The sequence below is a fragment of the Capra hircus genome, chromosome 4 (genome assembly GCF_001704415.2).
Source record: "Capra hircus breed San Clemente chromosome 4, ASM170441v1, whole genome shotgun sequence".
NCBI lineage: Eukaryota > Metazoa > Chordata > Mammalia > Artiodactyla > Bovidae > Capra > Capra hircus.
The window spans coordinates 105,107,936-105,132,878 of NC_030811.1; the positions used below are offsets into that span (position 1 = coordinate 105,107,936).

Below are 24,943 nucleotides of genomic sequence, written 5' to 3' on the forward strand. Positions count from 1 at the left end.
CTCTTCTAGGTGTCTGTATTTAAGTAGCAGAGACAGTAGTAAATGGTTAATTATACAAATTTCAGACATCATACAATTCTTGGTTCAAATAGTTGAGCTCTGGTGGTGTAACTCCAGTTCCAAAACACTCTAAAAATACACGAGATGCTCTTTCTTCCTTTGGAGTAGTGACTACTGAGTACCACACAAATGCTGCGTTATAAGTTCAGTGAACTAACTTTTCCAGGTGTTGTTGACATGGCATTTGTGGTTTCATATCTGGAGCTCATGCAGAGAAGACACTGAAATATCAGGACAAAGCTTTTATCTGATTTTCATTCCCTTTCCCGTCTCCTTTCTTCTTTCCCTGCTCTTTCATATTCTTGGATTCAAGTGATTAAACACTTCTGTGATAAGGACTCTCAAAAATACACCATTTTACAGAACAAGGAAGTAGCTTTAATACAGATATTTAAATGTAATGTAATTGCCCAAAGAGGTCTGTTATATGAGTTGTTGAATATTTGCAGAACAGTGATTATGAGTTGGGTTTGGAGTTGGGAGGGAGAGGACCTGAATCTATCAGTTGTGTGACTGGGATTTGAAAGCAGTAAAGCGTTAGCTGCTCAGTCACGTCTGACTCTTTGTGATCCCAGAGACTGCAGCCAGGCTCCTCTGTCCACGGAATTCTCCAGACAAGACTACTGCAGTGGGTAGCCATTTCCTTCTCCACGGGGGCCTTCCTAACTTAACTTCATCTGGAAAATGGGGGTGCTTACTTTCAGAGGGTTTCTGTGAGGATTAAATGAGATAAAGCATGAAAAGCATTTGGCACAATGAATGCCTCATGATAAGCAATCAAGTTCTGAATCAGAATAACCCAGCTTTGAATTAGAACTTCAGTCTATTACCTGTTTCCTTCTATGGACATTTATTTAGACTTGGGGGTGACACATAGTGAACCACCAAGAGGCATATGCCAGGTTCAGGTTTTTAATATTATATAAACTATGATCTAATCATGTGCTTTTGTTCACAAAAGCATATTTATTTAGCCCTGCTGCTGCTGAGTTGCTTCAGTCGTGTCCGACTCTGTGCGACCCCATAGACGGCAGCCCACCAGGCTCCCCCGTCCCTGGGATTCTCCAGACACCCCAGGCATTGGCAAACTATAGGGTGGGCTGCCTGTTTTTGTAAATAAAGTATTAAACAGACACACCTATTCATTTAACTACTGTCTGGTCGCTTTCATACGATTGAAGCAGCATTCACTGGTTTTGCAAGAGACCTTATTATGACTCTCAAGCATCAAATATTTCCTATCCAACTGTTCAAGAACAAGTTTGCAGATCCTGATGTAGTCTAAATACAACTGGCATTAAAATAAGTGCATTGGGCTTCCCTGGTGGCTCAGTGGTAAAGAATTCACCTGTCCATGAGGGAGACACAGGTTCGATTCCTGATCTGGGAAGATCCCACGTGCTGCAGAGCAACTAAGCCTGTGCGCCACAACTATTGAGCCTGTGCTCTAGGGCCGGGAACTGCAACCACAAGAGAAGCCACTGCGGTGAGAAGCCCATGCACTGCAGCGAAGAGTAGCCCCTGCCTGCGGCAACTAGAGAAAACCCATACAAAGCAATGAAGACCCAGCACATATAGATAAATAAATAAAGCGTATTTACCCATACCCACCACATAGTCCAGTGGTCAACTCTTGGTTGTCAATTTACTGGGCCTATCAGTAGCATCATCCACTAGGATCCTCAGCTTCTTGAAAGAATATCTTCACCTGATCTCTCTGGCTGCATACTTTTTGGCCTCCACTGCTGGTTCTTCTTCAACTCTCTGACCTCTAATACTTGCAGCACCCAAAGGGCTCAGTACTTGAACCTTCGCTCTTCTCTTCCTACTTGATAACTCACCGAGTCTTGGCTTCAAACACCATCTATATCATGAGAGCTCCCAAATTGACATCTCCAGCTCACACCCCTTTCATCTACTTGATATCTCTGTTTGGATGTTTATTTTAGGTATCTTAAACTTAACATATCCAAAACTGAGCTACTGGTGTTACACCCTTCCCCAGCCTTGCTTCATCTCAGTCTTTTCCCTGTCAATAAGTGACAAGTATGTTTTCCCAAGTATGTTATCTGGTCCCATCACTTCATGGGAAATAGATGGGGAAACAGTGAGAGACTTTATTTTCGGGGGCTCCAAAATCACTGCGGATGGTGATTGCAGCCATGAAATTAAAAGACGCTTATTCCTCGGAAGAAAGTTATGACCAACCTAGACAGCATATTGAAAAGCAGAGACATTACTTTGTCAACAAAGGTCCATCTAGTCAGGGCTATGGTTTTTTCAGTGGTCATGTATGGATGTGAGAGTTGGACTGTGAAGAAAGCTGAGCGCCGAAGAATTGATGCTTTTGAACTGTGGTGTTGGAGAAGACTCTTGAGAGTCCCTTGGACTGCAAGGAGATCCAACCAGTCCATTCTAAAGGAGATCAGTCCTGGGTATTCATTGGAAGGAATGATGCTAAAGGTGAAACTCCAATACTCTGGCCACCTCATGTGAAGAGCTGACTCATTTGAAAAGACCCTGATGTTGGGAAAGATTGAAGGCAGGGGGAGAAGGGGACGACAGAGGATGAGATGGTTAGATGGCATCACTGACTCAATGGACATGAGTTTGGGTGAACTCTGGGATTTGGTGATGGACAGGGAGGCCTGGCGTGCTGCAGTTCATGGGGTCACAGAGTCAGACATGACTGAGCGACTGAACTGAACTGATGTTTTCCCACAAACCTCAAAGATATCCTCAATCTGTAGCAAATCCTGATGGCTTTACTTGCAAAATCTGTCTAGGATTGAGCACTCCCCACCACCTTCACTCAACAGCCTGGTCCAGGCCACAATCATCTCTCATAATAACATCTCTTTCGTTTGTTCTCAATGAGGCTTGCAGAGTGAACATCTGAAGACTAAGCCAGATGTTTTACTTCTCTGCTCAAAATCCTCTAGTGGCTTCTCAGCTCACTTAGAGAACAGGCAAAGCCCTCACAATGGCCTAAAAGGCCCTAGCAATTGCTCTGCCTGAGCCCACTGACACACATCCCTGACTTCATCTTCCACCACTTTCCCTCATGCTCACTAGCTCCAGCCACATTGTCTCCCTGCTGTTTCTGGAATGTTCTAGGAATCTTCCTTGCATGGATGGTTGCTTTGCCTGGAATGCTTTTCCTCCAAGTTTCTACTTGGTTTATCCCTCTCATCCATGAGACCATCCCGAATCACCTTTCCCCAGATTGCAGCTATCTTTCCATTCCTCCATTTATTTTTCTCCTTAGCACTTATCATCATTCAGCATACTATTATTTCTTCTGTCTTGTTTATTATCTTCTGTGTTCCCCAAGAAAATGAAAGATCTATGAGGAAAGAGAGTTTTGTCTGTTTTGGTCACTGCTATTTCTCCATGTTTGGAGCAATTCCTGGCACATAATAAACACTCAACAAATATTTGTGGAAATACATAGAGAAAGGATGAATGATATTGTTCTCACTGATAACTCCCACTTTATTTCTCAAAATTATTCATGGAATAAGAAGGTGAAGTTCTTTCATTTTGCTGCACTTACCTTAGATAATTTCTTAAGTTTTAAAATGCATTTTCATTAAGATTTGGAGGAAAAAGGTATTTAGAAATTAAAAAAATATTATTCTTTAATTCCCTTCTCAAATACTGATCTTCTTGCATCCTATTAATTTTTTGCTTTTAAATATTTCTATGATCCTAACAAGAAGTATTTGTGTCATTATAAAAACAATTAAAAAAATTTTGGTTTCTCTATGGAAAAATGATTGATGAATATAAGCTGGTGCAAACATACACCATTTTTGACCAAACAGTGAAAACATTATTTGCTGTTTTGGCAAATTTGAACCACACACTATTTAAAAGCAATGGTGTTTTGTAACTTTCCATGTTGAACTTCTTTACGGTTTAAAAGATAGACTTTAATCCGTCATATTGCCAGATTAGCAAAGTGTGAAAGAATGAGGTTAGCTGTATTGTTATATTTCTGACTTATTTCTACACAGGGGGATATGGGACCTGTGGGACCCCAAGGACTGATGGGCATCCCTGGAATTGGGAGTCAAGGGGAACAGGTAATTGATGCCTTTTCTCTTTCCCTTTCATACAGAACATTCTGGCCTAAACCTGGTGTTCACTGAAGGCCAGTCCGGCAAACAGCTATGAGTACATTCGATAGTGGAACTGCAATGGTATATCCAAATGGGTATGTAGGAAGGGATAAGATGGTTCCACAAGATTCTAGTTTTGAGAACTTACAAAGACTTAAAAAATAAATCGTGTGTTTCTTGGTGCTGTGACTGTTAACATTAAAGCCTAATTTACAGGATAAGGGTTTTGCAGTTTTTAGTTTCCCAAGGGAAACTAAATATTTTATTTACCTGGTGGGTTGTGTTTGTTTTTCCCCTTGAATCTTTATGACTGATGAATTCCCATGCTGTTCTGATACCAGTAAGTAGTACTTCCCATTTTCTAGTCACATAGCAATCTGGGAAAAAAAAAAAAAAAAAACAAACCTAAACAAGGACCAGCATTAGAGGCACTCACTTTACTGAAGGGGCACCGTTCCTGAAAGAAGCAGACTACAGAGCAGGTTTCTAAATGACTCTTGGTCCCTCTTGGTCAGAAGAAAGGAAAGATCCGTAAGGCTGTCTCTACATTCATGGCTGCAACTTCTTCCAAATTCTTCTCATCATAACTTTTCAAAAAGCGAGGCAATTTTGTTTAACTGAAGGAATATGAATTAACATTACTGTCTACCTATATAATCTCATTTAATCAAAGTGACCAACAAATCCAAATTTATTTTGAATGTCCTCTTGTGTAGAAAGTGGCAAAAAGTTTAAAATTTATGATTTTGGTTTGAATTATTCCATTGCCTCGTGAACAAATAGTACTTCCTTTATCTAGAATGGGTGGCTCAAACGGTAAAGAATCCGCCTGCAATGTGGGAGACCTGGGTTTTATCGCTGGATTGGGAAGATCTGGAGAACAGAATGGCTACCCACTCCAGTATTCTTGCCTGGAGAATTTCATGGATAGAGGAACCTGGTGGGCTATAGTCCATGGGGTCGCTGAGTTGGACACAACTGAACAACTAACACTTATCTAGAATAGGGAGAGAAGGATAAAACAAAGAGATAATTGAGAATCTCATTGTTGACATAAACTCTTGAGTTTATTTTTAATTATATGCTAATTAATGAGTATTTTTTGTTGTTAATTCAAGCAACAGCCAAGTTGGATATTACTCCTTTTTCTATTTCCTTCCCCTTGGTACCGGTCCTAGTAATCAGGAGGATTAAGGTGCAGGAGAAGCCAAGATAAATCTGTGTATAAATATTTAGATAATAATTAAGAGCTGTTGTTTTTGGACTACACAAGGATCATGGTTTGACTATGCCACCAGGCATTCTCCAGCTTTGTAGTTTTCTTCGCTAGTTTCAGCAAAGTAGTTTCAGCTAGTTCCTGATCTTGGAAGTGACAGTGCTGTCAAATCCTGGGTTTTGTGCTGTTCCTGGCGCTGAGTCACCATTGTGGGGCTGAAAATGAGGTTCAAAGAAAGCCAAGCCTTTTCAGATGCTGTTTCTCAGTGAAGTTGTTCTACAGCTTGAAAAGAAAAAAAAAAAAAACCAACACACCTCTTTGACTTCTTTTGCTTTCTCACCCTCTTTTTTTTTTCAAGAGTAAAAACCTTTCAAGGTGTATGTGACCATATGGAGCTGACTCCTACTGGGTAGGAAATTGAATGCAATATGTCATTTGTAAACTGAACGAGAAAAAAACTTGTTTACCCTTTTAATACAAAGGATTTATATTCTATTTAAATTTAACCTCTGCACAGGCGGTTACCCATTTTTCTTCTTATCCTTACTATAACATGCTTACCCGTTGAGTTACTGTTATTGTTAAATCTTCCCATTTCTCTTATAGACATCAATTTTCCCATTCATCTGTTTCTGGGGGAACTTCTGTTTCCAACAACATGTTTACAATCTCTCTCAAGTGGCCACTGCAGATATTCATTAAATATCTAGAGGCTTGACTACTTCAAATATCTTATAAAATAAAGTGAAATATAAGTAACCACATATACATATGTACATGCCTATATGTGCATATCTTTTTAATTTTTTGGATTCTCACGTGGTACTTGTAGACTGTTGTAAAAGTCAGGAAGGATTCCCTTCTTATAATGGTTCAATGTAAATACTGAACCTTAGCTTCCTTAAATTGTTCAAAATGCTTCATCTTCATCAACCTGAGAAAAAGGGAATGGTATCTGCACTTAAAAAATGAACAAGCAGATATATCATCTAGCTGGAGAAAATAGTATCACATTTGTAATAATATTATCATGTATTTGCAACCATTATTTGCATAATCGTGACCTGTGGGGGATAAATAAAACAAAGTCTTAGTTTTTCTTTCATCATCCCTTTAAATTTTTTATCAGTGGGGAAAGCTTTTTCTTTTTCCTACCACAGGAAAAAAAAATACCATCAGGCTACAGACTTTCCTATCACTTTTAGGTAACAGTAGGTTATAGGATCACCTCTAGGGGCTTCCATGGTGGTTCAGGGATAAAAGAATCTGCCTCCAGTGAAGGAGATGTGGCAGGAGCTGCGGGTTTGACCCCTGGGTCGGGAAGATTCCCTGAAGCAGGAAATGACTAACCAGTATTCTTGCCTGGAAAATCCCATGGACAGAGGAGACTGGTGGGCTACAGTCCTTGGGGTCCCAAAAGAGTCAGACATGACTGAGTGACTAAACATACATAGGATTACCTCTAAATTTCAAGTCAGTTTTAATTGTGTAATACAAACTATTTAGTCAATGTAGGAATTTTCCTTTTAATCTTCATTCATTTTGTGCGAGCTTGTGGTCCATGGGGTAGAATGTACTTCTGATCCCTCCCTGGCTGAATCAAGGATGGGAGGATGGAAGCAGGTGGGAAGGGCATGGAGATTCTTTCTTGGCTGGTCTATTGTCAGACGGCTTTGGGTCTTCTGGTCTTGACAGATGTTTGATGCTGACATTCTTCCTGGTGGGGTTCCTGCACTGCCCCTCCTGGGACACTGACAAAGGACTCTCTTCCTCCAGCTGTTTCTCCCCATCAGCCTCTGCTTTTCTGGGAATATATTTACTCTATGTGGACTCTCTCAGTGGGAGTTCCATTATTCTTCCAGGTCCTCTTGGACAGAAATCAAAGCAGTTCCAGGCCAACTCCAGGAATCTAGAGTACATCTGGTCCACAGGGAAGAAAAACTTGCATGGCCTTTCCCCTGACAAACTCTGGATGCACAGGCTTACCCCAGCCCAGCCCTCTCTTGGCTATCACAGCATCGTTTAGCTTTCTTCAGAATGAGTCAGACACTGGTCCAATGTGTTCCCAAAACAAAAATCAAGGTCTCCGAGTGGTTTCACTGATGTTCCCTTTCTATAATGTGGCAAACTTCTCCCCATGTGCTTCAGAGAAAACACTTTAGGAGGTTGTGTTCTCTGGAGAAGACCTCATTAAATCCCATATCTTCTTTTTTCTACCCACAGTGTGAATGAGAGGCAAGTATTAGAACATTCTTCAGTTTGGTGTTTGCAGGCTTTTGCTTCTTAGAGCCTAGGTCAAATTTTCAATTTCACATCCTGATAGATATCCCTTGGTACAGGTTTGCCTGTATGTGACTGAGAGGTGAAATAGGTTAATAAGATGAAACTGTATTTCTCCTGTTTAAAACTCCAAGCTGGTGTGTTGCCTTGTTCATTAGGGTCTTCAGAGATTCTGGCTTCTTCATTCTTGTCAGTCTGACATTCCAAAAGTGCTTTCCCCATCCACCTGATCCAGAATAGGCAGGCTCCGTGTCTTCACTTCAGCAAGGGGGAGGGGAACAGGGAAGGAGCGATATATCCTTCCTTTAGCGTGAACCAGAAATCGCACAAATCCCCTCATTCACATCCCACTGGACAGAATCCAAGCAATACCCGCTGCAACAGGGATTAGGAAAGGTGGTTTTTACTCTAAGCAGAAATGCAGGCCTGTTAAAATTACTCTTACTATGGAAAAATGGTAGAATTGCATATTATGGTTCCACTAGCAGCCTCGGCCACCCATTCAATAAGTATTAATTGAAGTACAAGTAATCAACTATGGGATGTGAACTGAACTTTTACTTTAGAGGATTTGAAACTTCTCTTGTTTAAATTCCTTCTTAATTTCGCTAATATTATTCTTCAAATTTTATTTTAAAGGGACTCCAAGGTCCCATTGGCCCACCTGGTCCACAAGGGCCCCCAGGACAAGGCTCACCTGGTCCCAAGGTAACTTTCTAAATGAGAGAAGAGTTTAATCTATTTTCTAACTGTTGTTTTCTGGTCAGTGGCTAATGCTTTTGGAAGGCAGCAGAGGGGATGAACTTCAAAATCAGAGATCTCTATTTAATGCAAAATGCTACTGACATTCCTGATGGTTTAGAAAATGTAATGTGCATTCTTTATGCTCTTAGCAGCTTCCGCATTTGTCCCCTGGCATCCGCTGGAAGGTTGATTCTAGGATTCCCACTCCCTTCCCCATACCAAAATCTTAGGATGAACTAGTTCCTTAATTTAGTCCTGCTGCTGCTGCTGCTGCTGAGTCGCTTCAGTCGTGTCCGACTCTGTGCGACCCCAGAGACCGCAGCCCACCAGGCTCCCCCGTCCCTGGGATTCTCCAGGCAAGAACACTGGAGTGGGTTGCCATTTCCTTCTCCAATGCATGAAAGCGAAAAGTGAAAGTGAAGTCACTCAGTCGTGTCCAACTCCTAGTGACCCCATGGACTGCAGCCCACCAGGCTCCTCTGTCCATGGGATTCTCCAGGCAAGAGTACTGGAGTGGGGTGCCATTGCCTTCTCCAATTTAGTCCTATCTCCCTGTATTTTAAAAATCATCTCTAGATAACTTCTAATACCAAATACATTGTAAACGTTACAAAGCATTTAGTTGGTGGCACGTGGCAAATTCAGGTTTTGCTTTTGGAAATTTTTGGAATTTCTTTCCTGAGTATTTTCCAACCAAGGTTGGTTAAACTGTAGCAGAGTCCAAGCTCATACTACTTGCTGCATGAAGGGCCAGTAAGTTGAGATGCACGGCGTTGGGGAGAGGAAAACCAACTTTTTTCAGAAAGCCAACAAACTGAGAAGATGGTGCGCTAATGCTCTAAAGAACCATCCTAATTTGGGATAGAATTCAAGCTTCTTTATTGCTAGGGAAGGAGGAAGCTGGAAGGGGTTAAGATCAAGAAGAGAGGGACGACCACAGTGAGGGTCCGAGGAGGGTTGTGATAACATTTTGTTCTTGGTCAGCTGACCTGAGTCTGGTCCTGATGTTCCAATAAATCTTGACAAGACAATCATTATTTTTGTTCAAACTTTCTTATCTCCTCATGTGAGGTAAGTTTGCATAACCTGTAATCTGCAAGCAGAACCCCTTTAGTGATTAACAAGTCTATATGCAGACCTGAGCAGAGGCTCATGACTCAGCAATTGAAGCAGCAGAACCGATAGGTACAATATGGAGTCAGAGACGCTAAGCTTCTACAAACAAGAGGCAGGCGGTGGAGGCGGATCTTAGTTCTTAAAGAACAACTCAGAGATATCCATCAGCTTGTTACATAGGTCCCTAAGACCTAAAGTGCCTAAAGAGAAGGAACTGCTTTATCACTGAAATTTCGTCCCTACTTTTCTTGTTTCACTGGTTTTGTTTTGTTTTGTTTCTGCATTCCTTCACTTCCCTAATTAGTAACTGCCTGTGGCTACTCTTTGGAACTCCGGCCCAGGAGACTCAAGTCTTTATCTACAAACAAGAAGTAGGGGAAATGGAGGAGCTTTTGAACCAGGCGGGGTCCACAGGGTCCTGCTCAGTTTCAATCCCCCCTTTTCTTAGATACTTCTTAATCCTAATGGGAACAGGGCAGACAAGAAAGGGAATAATAAAGTTTTGAATGGAGAGGTTAATCACAAACTCAGCAGAGGGACTTAATTTTATGGGGACTCTTTCAAATCCACAAATGTGAAACCAGTGGCTACCAAGGAGGCAGATTATACTTACACATCTTAATTTGTTGTTTTTATTACTTTTACTTGTGAGACCCTATTCGAGCAACTCAAGCAGTAGTATCAGTAGAGGTTACTGTGAGTTGGCTAGTTTTTATTTTCACCAATGATCCCACAGTAGGTCCAACAGCCAAAATGTTTAAAGATACAGAATCGGAAATAACCTAGCCAATAAAAGTTTTCTATGAACTTGGAGGCAATTTATGTTCTAATTTAGAAGATAAATTATTTATCCTTATTTATCCTTTGGGGAGAAGCATGACACTGTTTAACCAGCTGTCCTCAATGTTGCTCCAAAGAATCACTAAGCATTATTAAATAAACACCTCTCTTGAGTGTTTCCCTTGTGGCTTCCCTTGTGGCTCAGCTGGTAAAGAATCTGCCTGCAATGCAGACCCGAGTTCAATCCCTGGGTTGGGAAGATCCCCTGGAGAAGGGAAAGGCTACCCACTCTAGTATTCTGGCCTGGAGAACCCATGGACTGTATAGCCCATGGGGTCGCAAACAGTCGGACACGACTGAGTGACTTTCACTTCACTTCTCTGAGAGTACCTTCCTTTCAGTAGATTGCTTTGAGAGTCGCCTGTGAGAAGTAGCTCAACAGAATACAGTTACTGTCCTTGAAATTTCTGCTTTGAGCTCAATGGTGAAAGCTCAGGTTGTTCTCTCTGGTTATGATACTGCTTTGGATCAGCTGTAATCTTGGTGTCTCATATGTCAATTATAGCTGCTGTGGATTGTAACTGCTGATCTTTTCCACGTGCCCTTCTTGGGGACTCAAAGTCAATTCTGAGTATTACACACAGCCTGTCTTTTAAATCAGCCCATATATACATAGATTTGCCTGAAATATATCTATATTTGAATAGATAAATGCATAGACACACATATGTGAATGGAGCATATGAAACTCAGTTTTATCTTATTTTGCTGATATGTTTTGCTCTTAGGAGATCAAAGGTAGGTATATGTTATTTTTATTTTGGTGCTAGAGTCAAATACTCTTCAAATACTCTTTCCTCACTAGGGAGAAGTTGGCCAGATGGGCCCTACAGGCCCTAGAGGACCAGTGGGACTCGGAGTACAAGGTCCAAAGGTGAGTTGTCTAAGCTGCTGCTGCTGCTGGTAAGTCGCTTCAGTTGTGTCCGACTCTGTGCGACCCCATAGACGGCAGCCCGCCAGGCTCCCCCGCCCCTGGGATTCTCCAGGCAAGAGCACTGGAGTGGGTTGCCATTTCCTTCTCCAATGCATGAAAGCGAAAAGTGAAAGTGAAGGCGCTCAGTTGTGTCCGACTCTTAGCTACCCCATGGACTGCAGCCTACCAGGCTCCTCCAGCCATGGGATTTTCCAGGCAAGAGTACTGGAGTGGGGTGTCATTGCCTTCTCCTGTCTAAGCTCGTTGGAGGCATTTATGTCATATTATGTAAAGCTTCATTTATATCCAGAGGAGAATATTTATTCAGAGGAGAGTCTGATGCTTAACTGATATGGTTTAAGAAGAACCAAAATATTACTTTATTTTAATGATGCCTGTGTTTCTATTATTAATTCATTAGCATTAGAGGTCCTCTTTCACCTCTTTCCGAGTGATTCTTTAAGAACATTATTGCTTTCCATATTATAAAAGTTTAGTAGAATTTCAGTAAAGCTTACTTCCCTTTTCTTATTTTGCGGCTGGCTCCTTCTCATCCTTAGGTCTCAGCTCAAAAGATACTTCCTCAAAATTCATTTACTAAACCTAAAATATGTCCACCCCACTATTGTTACCCAGTTATTTAAAAGCACACTGTTTGTTCCCCTTGATTTTACCACTTAACTTGCCTGTTTTTTGAATTACTCTTCATTGTACTACACCCTCTAGAAATGCACTGCCCTCTAGAAATGGCAGGCACCTGCCACATGGCGTTACTGAATACTTGACATGTGGCTGGTATGAACTAAGGGGTGCTATAAAGGTACTATTCACTCTGGATTACAAAGCTTGGTACAAAAAATGAGTGTAAACTACATGATTAATATATTTGTATATGGCGTACATGTTGAAATGACAAAGTTTCAGATGTATTAAGTAAAATACATAATTAGAATTGTCTTGAGGGCTGTGCCGCCGCTGCCGCGCTGCGCGCCCCACGCGGGTGTGCGAGCGTGCGTCATGTGACCCTCGGTGGTGCCCCTGGAGCGCTCCAGGTCATCCCTCAGCGTGGCTATTAATAAAACTATAATCACACATATGGCTTGCTTTATATCTCCATTGAACAGTGCTACTCCACTGGGGCAGGCAGAATAACAAAGAACACCCATGTATTCCACAACCCAGCTTTATCAGATGTCAACATTTTGTCACATGTGTTCTAAAATGTTTTAAAGAAGTATTGCGGATATAGCTGAAGGTCTCTGTCTGTGCTCCCCAGTTCTGCTGTCTCCCCTTCCCTTCCCAGACATAATCATGAATTTAGTGTTTATCATTCTTTCAAAGTTTATGTGATTTTCCCACAATTTTACTCATAAGCCATATATTGCTTGTTTGTATTCTTGAACTTTACATAATGTATCATTCAACAATACATTTATACTCAGCCTTAGGTCTTGTGTTTTTATATGCCTTTGACTCAGTTTAATTGCTTTATGATACTACACTGTATGAGAATACTTCATTACTGATGGACATTTAAATTGCCTTATATTTTGTGCATTTGCCGATAACATTTGCCATAAACATTCTCTGGGTTTCGTCTTGTGTAAGGATAGAAATTTCTCCTATCAGTAGATGACAGATTGCTGTGAATTGGAAGATCACAGAGTATACAAGTTTTCAATTTTCATATTGTGAAAATTCTGCCCCAAATAATCAATGGGTACAGTGTTCGGACCAGTTTACCCTCCTTCCAGCAACAGATAGCAATGCCCTTTTCACTACATTCTTGCCAGTGTGAACTGTGTAAAAAAATACATCTCATTGGTTCAGTTCTTATTCCCTGATAAATAACTGAACAGTTTTTGACTGCTTAATGGACCTCGGTTTTTCTTTTTTATAAATTCCTGTGCTGCTAAGTCGCTTCAGTCATGTCCGACTCTGTGTGACCCCATAGACAGCAGCCCACCAGGCTCCCCCGTCCCTGGGATTCTCCAGGCAAGAACACTGGAGTGGGTTGCCATTTCCTTCTCCAATGCATGAAAGTGAAAAGAGAAAGTAAAGTCGCTCAGTCGTATCTGACTCTTAGTGACCCCATGGACTGCAGCCTACCAGGCTCCTCCATCCATGGGATTTTCCAGGCAAGAGTGCTGGAGTGAGGTGCCATTGCCTTCTCCATAAACTCCTGTAGATACTCATTTTTTTGGATACTGAGTATTCCTCTCCAAGCTTAAGATACGGCTTGTCTTTTTCACTTAGAGTGCTTTTCAGTGCATAGAAGTTTTCGATTTTGAGGTATTTCTATCCCTTTATGGTTTGAGTTTTTGGAATATTATTTTAAAACATTTCTTGACCCCAAAGTCATAATATATTTTTACATATTTTCTTTTGAAAATGGTGGTGTTTTACTTTTTAAAAATTTACATCTTTAATACACTTGGAATTTATTTTTGTGGCTAGGGCAAGGTAGGGAGTCTGTTTTTCCCTATATGATAATCAAATATCCTCGCGTCAATTATTAAATTGCCACACTGTCTCATAATACCTCCAGTGTTATGTATCAAGTTTCTGTATGTGTGAATATCAGTGCCTGAGTTCTTTATGCCACTCCATTTGCCTATTAATATCTCTCAGTGCTACTATCTTTCTGTCTGGATTAGGATAGATTTATAATGTTTTATCATCCATAGGGAAAATACTATCATCTTCTTCCCTGGCTATTCTTGGTTCTAACATATACATTTTAGAAATAGCTTGCCAAATTTGACAAAATATTCCATTGGAGTTTTTGAAATTGCACTGAATCTTTAGATTAAACATTGAGTCTTTCAAACCACAGAGTAAAACTCTCTACTTTTTCACAAAAATAGTTTTCATTTTATCCATAAACATCTACTTTTTTTAGTTAAAAAGGTCCCTTGGGTACATTTTTATGATTATGAATTGTTTCCTTTTTTTGTGCTTTTCAATTAACTATAATGTGTCTATAGGGAAAGTACTGTCTTATTATTGTCTTATTTTGCTATATTGATTTTGGTATCCACCCATCTGATATAACCTTTTATTTCTAATTGTAAAGTCTCTTGCGTCTTTAATTCTTGTGAACATAGGCATATTGTCTAAAAATAAAAACAATTATGCTTATTCCTTTTCAGTTCTTTTTCTATTTCACTTTTTACCATTTTATGCTGCTAGGATCCTCAGAGCAATATTTAAAGGAAGTGGATGTGCTCCTAAAGTTTCACTTTTAAATGTGACATTTGCATAGGTTTTTGACAGATACTATTAGGTTAAGGCGATTCTCTATTTCAATTGTACCAAAATTTGCTTATTAATCATAAGTGAGTATTGGATTTTACCAGATTTTACATCTACTAAGATAATCATATTACTTTTCTCTTTTAATTTGTTAATACTACATTTCCAGATATTTGAGATGTTGAAACATCCTGAGATTCTTTGAGATAAACTCAACTGATTGTGATATATATTTTTAATAACAATAATTCAATTAATTAATCTTTTATTCAGGATTTGTGCATCCACTTTAAATAATTCTGTTTATTGCATGACTGACATAAAATAAAAGTGTACAATTTGGTAAGTTTTGACGTGTGTGTGTGTGTGTATACACGCATGTTCTTGAGAATCATAAAAGCATCTATCGCCCTCCAAATTATTATGTATTTCTTTGTAATATCATCCTTTTACCTCTCCCTAATTTCTCCAATCTTTATTGATCTGTTTTCTGTAGATCTGCTTTCATATCATCTGATAATCACTGATTTCTGCTTTTTGTTATCAGAGATTATATCACATTTCCTAGAATTTCCTATAAGTAGCATAATTTACTATATACTTTTTTCCAGTCTTTTTTCACTCAGGAAGTTATTTTGAAATCTATGTTTAACATATTTAATAATTTGTTATTATTTACTGCTGAATAGAACTCCATTGTATGCAGATAGTGAAATTTGGTCATCCATTCACCTCTTAGTGGCAATTTGGTTTTCTCCAGCTTTTTAATATTATAGATAAAGCTCTTATGAATATTTATGTACATATCTTTGAATAGACATATGTTTTCCTTTTTTAGGGGTAAAAACCTAGGAGTGAAATAGCTGGGTCATATGATAAGTATCTGTTTAGCTTTTCAAGCAATTGTTAAATTGGTTTCCAAAAGAGTCTGCATTCTGTCTATATTTTCACTGGGTAGAGAATTCTATATTGATGACTTTTACTTCTTAAAAAAAAATTATATATTGATTTATTTTATTTGGTCTTAGTTGCAGCATCTGGGATCTAGTTTCCTGACCAGGAGTTAAGCCCAGGTCTTTGCCACTGGACCACCAGGAAAGTCTCTCTTTTCTTCCCCCCAGTACTTTCATAATGTTGGTCCACTGTCTTCTCACTCGCAGTATTTCTGATGAGAAATCTGTTATATACATCTTTTTCACTACATAATGTCTATTTTCTCTGGTTACTTTTGGGATTTTCTCTGTATCACTGGCTTTGAGCCATGAGATTCTAATGTGCCTTAATTCAATTTTCTTTATATTTCTCATGTTTGAATTCCATTGTTCTTCTTGGATCTATGAATTATTGAATTCATCACATTTGGAAAATATTAGGTTAACATTTCTTGAAATATTTCCCACCCTCAGCCTTTAACCCAGAAAACTCCCGCTTAATTTAAAGGCTTGAAGTTTTCTCACAGTTCTCTGATGCTCTGCTTATTCTTATTCAGTCCATTTTCTTTGTATTTCTTTTTTCTAATTAATTAATTTACTTTAATTGGAGGCTAATTACAGTATTGTGGTGGTTTTTATTGTACATTGACAGGAATCAGCCACGGGTGTACATGTGTCCCCCTGCCCCAAACCTGTCTGCCACCGTTTCATTTTGAGTAGAGTTTATTGCTGTATCTTTCCATCTGCTAATCTTTTCTTCTGAGATGTCTAATCTGCTTTGAATTCTATCCAGTGTATGTTTATCTCATTCTCTGCAGTTTTCAGCTCTAGAAGTTCACGTTGTATCCTTCAATGTCTTTCATGCCTATTCAGCTCACGGGTCACGTATTGCTGAAGCCTGGCTTGGAGAATTTTGAGCATTACTTTACTAGCATGAGAGATGAGTGCAATTGTGCGGTAATTTGAGCATTCTTTGGCATTGCCTTTCTTTGGGATTGGAATGAAAACTGACCTTTTCCAGTCCTGTGACCACTGCTGAGTTTTTCAAATTTGCTGGCATATTGAGTGCAGCACTTTCACATCATCATCTTTCAGGATTTGAAATAACTCAACTGGAATTCCATCACCTCCACTAGTTTTGTTCATAGTGATGGTTTCTAAGCATCAGATTGATTATATTCTTTGCAGCCAAAGATGGAGAAGCTCTATACAGTCAGCAAAAACAAGACCAGGAGCTGACTGTGGCTCAGATCATGAACTCCTTACTGCCAAATTCAGACTTAAATTGAAGAAAGTAGGGAAAACCACTAGACCATTCAGGTATGACCTAAATCAAATCCCTTATGATTATATAGTGGAAGTGAGAAATAGATTTGAGGGACTAAATCTGATAGACAGAGTGCCTGATGAACTATGGACGGAGGTTCGTGACATTGTTCAGGAGACAGGGATCAAGACCATCCCCATGGAAAAGAAATGCAAAAAAGCAAAATGGTTGTCTGAGGAGGCCTTACAAATAGCTGTGAAAAGAAGAGAAGCGAAAAGCCAAGGAGAAAAGGAAAGATATAAGCATCTGAATGCAGAGTTCCAACGAATAGCAAGGAGAGATAAGAAAGCCTTCCTCAGTGATCAGTGCAAAGAAATAGAGGAAAAGAACAGAATGGGAAAGACTAGAGATCTCTTCAAGAAAATGAGAGACACCCAAGGGAACATTTCATGCAAAGATGGGCTCGATAAAGGACAGAAATGGTATGGACCCAACAGAAGCAGAAGATATTAAGAAGAGGTGGTAAGAATACACAGAAGAACTGTACAAAAAAGAGCTTCATGACCCAGATAATCACGATGGTGTGATCACTCACCTAGAGCCAGACATCCTGGAATGTGAAGGCAAGTGGGCCTTAGAAAGCATCATGTCTGTTAACAAGTTTTAATTTTCCTTTGGTTTCTTGAACATACAGAGTACAGTGTAATAACTGTCCTAATGTTATTCATAAATTCTATCCCCTGTGTCATGTTTCTGCAGCTTTTCTGAATCCTCAATAGCTTTTGATTAGCTGCCAAACATTGTGAATTTTACCTTTCTAGGTGCTAGATATTTTTTGTATTCTTATAAATATTTTTGAGCTTTTTTTCTTAGATGCTTCTACATTACTTGAAAACAGTTTGAGCATTCTGATCTTGCTTTTAAGATTTGTTAGGTAGGACAGGAACAGCATCTAGTCTGGGGCTATTTTCCCCCCACTACTAAGGCAATACTCTTTTAAGCTCTCATCTATGCCCTCAGCACTGTGAAGTTTTTTCCTGCCACTGGGAGCAGGCACCGTATCTCTCCTGCCTCAGTTCTCTGATCCTTTCAAGGCGTTGTTTTCATGGCCTGGGGTAATTTCTTCACTCTGTGCTGAACAGTATTCACCTAAATACTCAAGGGGGATGCTCAGTAGATCTTCATAGTTCTCTTCATGTTGCGCCTTCCTCTCTAGTAATCTATTTTGTGAATTTTTGATATCTTGGCTTACCCAGACTCTCACCTTTGTCGCCTTAAATTAGAGAGACTTCTGGACTTGCCCTGGATTCTCTCTCCCTGAACAATGGCCTGGAAACTTTATCCAGATAGTAAACTTGGGAAACTGTAGCATGAATGTCATTGTTTCATATATTTTGTCTGCTTTTTTCGTTGCATCAGGTGGGAAGTTAAATCTAGTTCCTATTCCTCCAAGGCTTCCCTGGTAGCTTAGATGGTAAAGTATACGCTGGCAATGCAGGAGACCTGGGTTCAACCCCTGAGTCGGAAAGATTCCCTGGAGAAGAGAATGGCAACCCACTCCAGTGTTCTTGCCTGGAGAATCCATGGACAGAGGAGCCTGGGAGGCTACCGTCCATGGGGTCACAAACAGATGGACATGACTGAGCAACTAACACACACACACACACACACACACACACACACACACATTCTTCCATTAACATGAGAACTTTAAGTTGGAATCTTTTTCTTAGGTAGGGTCTATAATTTAGTTTTTTTTAACTTGTATGGTTTTTTAAATCAAAGTTTTACTAGCCTCATAAAATAAATTGGATAGAGTTCCCTCTTTTTCTATGTTTTAGAAACAAGAGAGGGGATATCTGTTGTTCAGATGTTTAAAAATTTGTTAAGGTTTGACTGGAAAGTCAACTAAGCCTGTCATCCTGGAGGGAGAGGAAGTTCCAGACTTGCAATTACTGCCTGAATTTATTTAATTGCATTGGCTTAATTACTTTTCCATACCTTCTTATGTCATTTATGTAATTTATATTTTTCTTGAAGACTATCCATGTATTAATGTTTCCAATATATTTGTTTGAGATTATCACAGAAATTTTCTATAATCAAAATTTTTACTATGTATATAGATTTACCTTTTATTCCTAATACTGTTTTTTTAGTGCCTTTTATTTTACAAATATTTATCATTACAGTTAGATGTTTATTTATTTTCTTAGTATTTTTAAGTTTTTATTACCTTTTAATTTTGTTATTCTTGATTTTTGCTAGCAAGTTTATGATTTTCTCTCATTTTTATTATATCCTACTATTTACTTTTGGAGAAGGAAATGGCCACCCACTTCAGTATTCTTGCCTGAAGAACTCCATGGCAGACGGGCCTGGTAGGCTACAAAGAGTTGCAAAGAGTTGGAGATGACTGAGCGACTAATACTACTATCACTACTACTTACTTTTAGGTTCACTGTACTTTTTTCACTAGTTTTTAAAGTTGAGTTTAGTTGAAATGATTTTCCATTTTTTCAATATTTTTTGCTGTTAATAAATGCAGTAAGGACACATTTCCCTGGAGGAGGAAATGGCAACCCACTCCAGTGTTCTTGCCTGGAGAATCCCATGGACAGAGGAGCCTGGTGGGCTAAAGTCCACGGGGTCGCTAAGAATAGAACACGACTGAGTGATTAAGCACATACATAAACTCCAGCTGCAAAAGAGTCAGACACGACTAAAGAACAACAAAGGACAGCGCTATACTGCTTCATAATAGCGTGTGTTTTCTCAGAACATTTTAAAGGACTTAAATTATAAATTGACTTCAAAGAGGGTATAATAATTGAATTTTACAATTGGAAGCAATGTTTAGGTCCCAATTGTTCCATCTCATTTTTATATTAGCTTTTTTAGGGTTGCTGTCACAAATTACCACAAACTCTGTGGCTTAACATAACAGAAATTTATTTTCTCACAATTCTAAAGGCTAAAAGTAAAAAATCAAGGTGTCTGCAGGGCCACACTTCCTCCAAAACCTATCAGGAACAGTTTTCCTCTGCCTCTTAGCTTCCGGTGGTGGCCAATCCCTGGCATTCCTTGGCTTGTAGCCACGTTACTCTAATCTTGGCTCTCTTGCCACACGGGGTTCTCCCTACGTGTCTGTCTTCACATTATATTTTCCTCTTATAAGGACACCAGTCACACTGGATTAGGACCCACAACAATGACTTCATCTCAACTTTGTTACCAAATACGGTCCATTCACTGGTGCCAAGGTTTAGGACTTCAACACATCTTTTGTGGGAGGGAGCTGGTCACAGTTCAACCGATAATAAACAACATAATCCAAAACTGAGATCCAGAGATGTTAAGTAACTCGCCCAAGGTCAAGCAGCTTAATGACTGTTAATTACTATTCAGATTTCCCTGCTCCTAGACTTTTCTCAGATATTATAATAAGATGCATCCCACTGCAAGTATCTTAAAATGAAGTTCAGGATAAATGTGAGCTTCTGGGAAATAAAAATTTCTCCTCATCCACCAGGGGGAGCCAGGCTCAATAGGGCTCCCAGGACAGCCAGGAGTACCAGGAGAAGATGGAGCTGCAGGGAAGAAGGTAACACTGTTTTCCATATTATTGGAATAAAACTGTTAAACCACATACATCTTGGTCCTGCAAGAGCTCAAATGAAACCATTCAAGACAAACTTAGTCTCTTTAAGAAAATAAAATCCCACAACTCTAAATTTCCTTTTTCACTTAGTCCAGATAAAAGAGCACCAATTCAAAGTCCAATTATCTTACGACCTCTGCCTTTTCTCTGGTGTTTTGGCCACGGTGTTCCAGTGACCTACTCCCTTTGGGATTCCTAGAAAGCACTGTTGTTTAAACGTTGAGAAAAAGGCTTTTTTCCTCCCCTCCAAAAAGGAAAAGTCTGTAAATGTATTCAGGAAGTAAGGCCATTATAAAGATTTCCTGAAATATTTTGAGTTGACATTTGAAATACTCATTTTTCAATATAAGTAGAGAAAAACAGCAGATGGTAAGGCTGAAGGTCTTTCTTGTTTTTTCAAAAAACAAACCACCAAATGTGAATGAAGAGCCAAAAGAAAGTGAGCTTATTGCTTTGGCAACTGGCTGGGAAATTGGGCTTTTTCACGATATTTCAGCTGCTCTGAGCTAAACTGAAGTTTGATATTAATTTATTCATGTTGGTGAACTTCCAAATGAATTTTGAGACTAGAGTGAAGGTCTTTTCTGTACTGGAGGATCCAAGCAGAGACTCTGTCGGCTGTAAGATGAGACAAGGTGGGTGTATTCATATTGGCTATGCAGGGTCAACTAAGACCTTGGTGTCATTTTCTCTAGGGAGAAGCAGGGCTTCCGGGGGCAAGAGGCCCTGAAGGACCACCTGGGAAAGGACAGCCTGGCCTCAAGGTATGGAATCCACAGTGGTGGAGCAAGGGAAGCAGACTGCTGAGTTCTGGTCTTGATAATAAGAAGCCAACTTAGGAGAAACTTGATGTTATTCTTGCTATGTCAAAGATGTTTACTTCTGGCTTAACATTATGGACTCTAGCTTTTGAGCTTTGGTAGACAGCAAGTATGTATTATTTATCTCCATTTTCCTAACATCTGTCACAAAACCAAGCTTATAGGAAGAGTTCAACACATGTTTTCTTAATAAACAGCCAAGTTGACATTTAAAAAACAAACACACAGTGAGGGAAAAGAAGACTTGAGATACATCCTGAGACATCAAAGTCCATAATTTTTTTTTCAAATATTTATACAATCTCATAGAGTAGTAAGAAATATAACCTTATGAAGTGGCACTTTTACAACATGGCATAGATTTATTCAACACATTTTAGAAATGCTTGTTGAATAATATCTTTATATGTCAAGAGGAAAATACCCAAATTCATCAATAAGACCATAACCTACAACCTCTAAGGTGTCAGATATTACTACAGTTCTTAGGTGCAGTCAACAATGCCTATATAAATATTCTGAAGAATTATATATGAGCAAAGTAAAAATAAAGTCCATATACTTACTAGTGTTCTATTTTTAATTCTATTAAAATAGCAATTGATAGCTTACATGTCTATGTATTATAAAAAATACTGGCTAAAATTGAGTCATCAGCCTTAAATGTGAGAATTTGAAATATAAATGTATTTGTAGCATTTAAAACATTTTAAATTTTAAAATTTAAAACTGACTAACCAGACTATGAGATCTGTTTTTTTTTTTTTTTTTTCCGCAGGGGGGCGGGCATGGTGGGCAGCAGGGAGTGGAAACATGTACAGAGAATTCCTTTTTAACATCAGGCAAAAAGTACTTTTAGAGATGATTGCCTATTAACATTCAGGAGAACTAATGTTTCCCTGAATATCCTTTTGGAAAATAGCCCCTCTGAGTTAATAATTGAAGCTGTGGGGATGAAAGACAGCTCGGAGAAAGAGAGCTAAGGTTGAAGTCCTGCTTTTACAGCAGCTGGAGAAAGAGAGCATTCCGTACAGCAGGAAGACAGGCTGAATACAGAGTACCATGTTAGGGGAACCACGGAGAAAGGGCTTCAAGAAGAAAGCAATGGGTGGTGTCAAATACACCAGCAGAGCAAGGAAAATGTACGCAAACTGGATTTCTGGCATCGATGGGATATGGGGCTTGTAGAAAGCTATTGCAGAAGAGTGGTAGGTAGGAATAAGTTATATATCAAAGTAGTCAGTGCGCGGTGCTGGCACTTTACTACATTTAGGTGGATCTGGGCTTCCCTGGTGGCTAAGATGGTCAAGAATCCGCCTGCAATGTGGGAGACCTGGGTTTGATCCCTGGGTTGGCAAGATCCCCTGGAGGAGGGCATGGTAACCCACTCCAGGATCCTGGCCTGGAGAATCTGCATGGACGGAGGAGCCTGGCTATATAGTCCATGAGGTCGCAGAGTCAGACATGACCGAGTGACTAAACACACACATACCACTGTTGGTTTCTGGGATCATTTAGGTCAGTAAGTTAAACATGGTACTGAAGAGGAGAACACAAACAGTTGGGGTAGATTTCGATGCTATTGGCAGATGATACTGACATGGTAAGTGATATCTGGATATTCAACAGTTTTTTTAATTAGCTGCCATCACTGCCCTCCATTAGTACGGGTACTAGGGAGTTGTCTGCATGTCTGTGGATTCTATAGGTCTCTCTTCTTTTTAGTGGAGTGTCTGCACTGCTGATGACCTCAGTATAGGCCAGTGGTTCTCAGGGCACAGCCCCGGGAACAGCAGTGTCAGCATCCCCTGGGAATGTGTCAGAATGTAAATTATTGGGCTCTACTATAGACCTGGTAAATAAGAAACTCTGGATGGGGGGCCCAGAAATCTCCAGGTGATTCTTATGCATGTTTAGGTTTGAAAACAGTGGTTTAGTCACTTATGTCATAAATATTGGACAGCCTCATGGTAAAGAATCTGCCGGCAATGCAGAAGACCCAGATTCAATTCCTGGGTCTGGAAGATTCCCTGGAGATGGGAATAGCTACCCACTCCAGTATTCTTGCCTGAAAAATCCCTTGGATAGAGGAATCTGGTGGGCTACAGCCCATGGGTTCACAAAGAGTCGGACACAATTGGGTGACTAACACTTTCAACTACACACCCCAAGAATTCTTTTGTTGAGCTGGGCACATGCTCAGCTATGGTGCCTTGGAGTTGAACCCTAGGGTAAGGATAGTTCTGAGATGGTCTGAGGCTTATGGTTGAAGTTAACAAAGTTCTTCAGTGGGGAGCACTGGTGTACACAACCCTGCTGGGGAACACGAGGCAATTTGCAGCTCTGCGCCAGGTTAATGCTCACTCATCTTTCTACCGATTGAATTACTGGCCTCCTTGGGGAGAAAGAATTAAACTCCAAGGAGGAAGAACCAAGGCTGATTTTTAAAATGTCTCGTTTTATGTTTCAAAACTGAAATAGCACAGAACCTGAAAAACAGCATGGAAAAGCATAGATGGCTTTCTTCTTTGAAACTGTGACTGTCTCAGAGCCACTACTTAAATAGACCAAGAGGGCAAAAGAACTGTAAACTCAAATCAAAGCCTCCAAGGAAAGATACTGAACACAGAGTTTAGGAAGTGTTAAATCATACTGAGTAAATGGTGCAGTCTGGACGGTTTTGAAGCCACGTAATCTGCTCAAGAACATCGACAGACCCTGTGCAACTGAGCTGGGCTTGGGGAACATGACTGTGAAGTTGGTATGCACTGAGAGTCTGGCCATGATGTAGTTGCTGTAAGATGGAGGTGGATATATTATAAAACAACTGTATTTTTATAATTCTTTTTGTCAGGGAGATGAAGGAAAGAAAGGCAGCAAAGGAAATCAAGGACAGAAGGGGTCTCAGGGGCCCGGAGGGCCAAAGGTATGTACCTTAAGTTCTCATTTATGCTTTGGGGAGATTGTTCTTGTGTCGAGTTTTAATGGAATCTTAGATCGCCACTGTTTCCTTCTTAAGAAATACAAAACCAAAGTCTCCAAAATGAAAAAGGCTTTAGAAAACATACTATTCCAGACCATTACAAAATGGGATAGAGACTGTATAAAATGTGTGATCTTCATTGGAATATTGATGCTGCTAGGAGAGAATCTGTGTGTTAGTGCTCTTTATTAACAAACAAATATTCCATAGTTGGGACACATTAAGACTATCAGTTCAGTTCAGTTCAGTCGCTCAGTTGTGTCCGACTCTTTGCGACCCCATGAATCTCAGCACGCCAGGCCTCCCCGTCCATCACCAACTCCTGGAGTTCACTCACACTCACGTCCATCGAGTCAGTGATGCCATCCAGCCATCTCATCCTCGGTGGTCCCCTTCTCCTCCTGCCCCCAATCCCTCCCAGCATCAAGTCTTTTCCAATGAGTCAACTCTTCCCATGAGGTGGCCAAAGTATTGGAATTTCAGCTTTAGCATCATTCCTTCCAAAGAAATCCCAGGACTGATCTCCTTCAGAATGGACTGGTTGGATCTCCTTTTGCAGTCCAAGGGACTCTCAAGAATCTTCTCCAACACCACAGTTCAAAAGCATCAATTCTTCGGCGCTCAGCCTTCTTCACAGTAAAACTCTCACATCCATACATGACCACTGGAAAAACCATAGCCCTGACTAGATGGACATAGGAATTGATATTTCCTATGACTAGACGGACATA

General features: G+C 39.9%; 1 protein-coding gene and 1 long non-coding RNA gene across 5 annotated transcripts in view; one reads left to right on the forward strand and one right to left on the reverse strand.

Annotated features, from left to right (window-relative positions):
* The window catches only part of COL28A1 (collagen type XXVIII alpha 1 chain), a 184,047-nt gene that overhangs the window by 58,790 nt on the left and 100,314 nt on the right, over nt 1–24,943 (forward strand). Inside the window, exons 16-21 of the mRNA XM_005678961.3 lie at nt 4,080–4,148; nt 8,320–8,388; nt 11,186–11,254; nt 20,280–20,351; nt 21,104–21,172; nt 24,084–24,155. Coding sequence (XP_005679018.1) covers nt 4,080–4,148; nt 8,320–8,388; nt 11,186–11,254; nt 20,280–20,351; nt 21,104–21,172; nt 24,084–24,155 — 420 coding nt within the window. The remainder of the gene's footprint in view (nt 1–4,079; nt 4,149–8,319; nt 8,389–11,185; nt 11,255–20,279; nt 20,352–21,103; nt 21,173–24,083; nt 24,156–24,943) is intronic.
* LOC108635857 overlaps nt 1–24,943 on the reverse strand; it is a 177,142-nt gene that overhangs the window by 2,550 nt on the left and 149,649 nt on the right. For all 4 annotated transcript variants that reach the window (XR_001917990.1, XR_001917988.1, XR_001917986.1 and 1 more), the window contains one exon: nt 4,455–4,561. This is a non-coding gene — a long non-coding RNA (uncharacterized LOC108635857). The remainder of the gene's footprint in view (nt 1–4,454; nt 4,562–24,943) is intronic.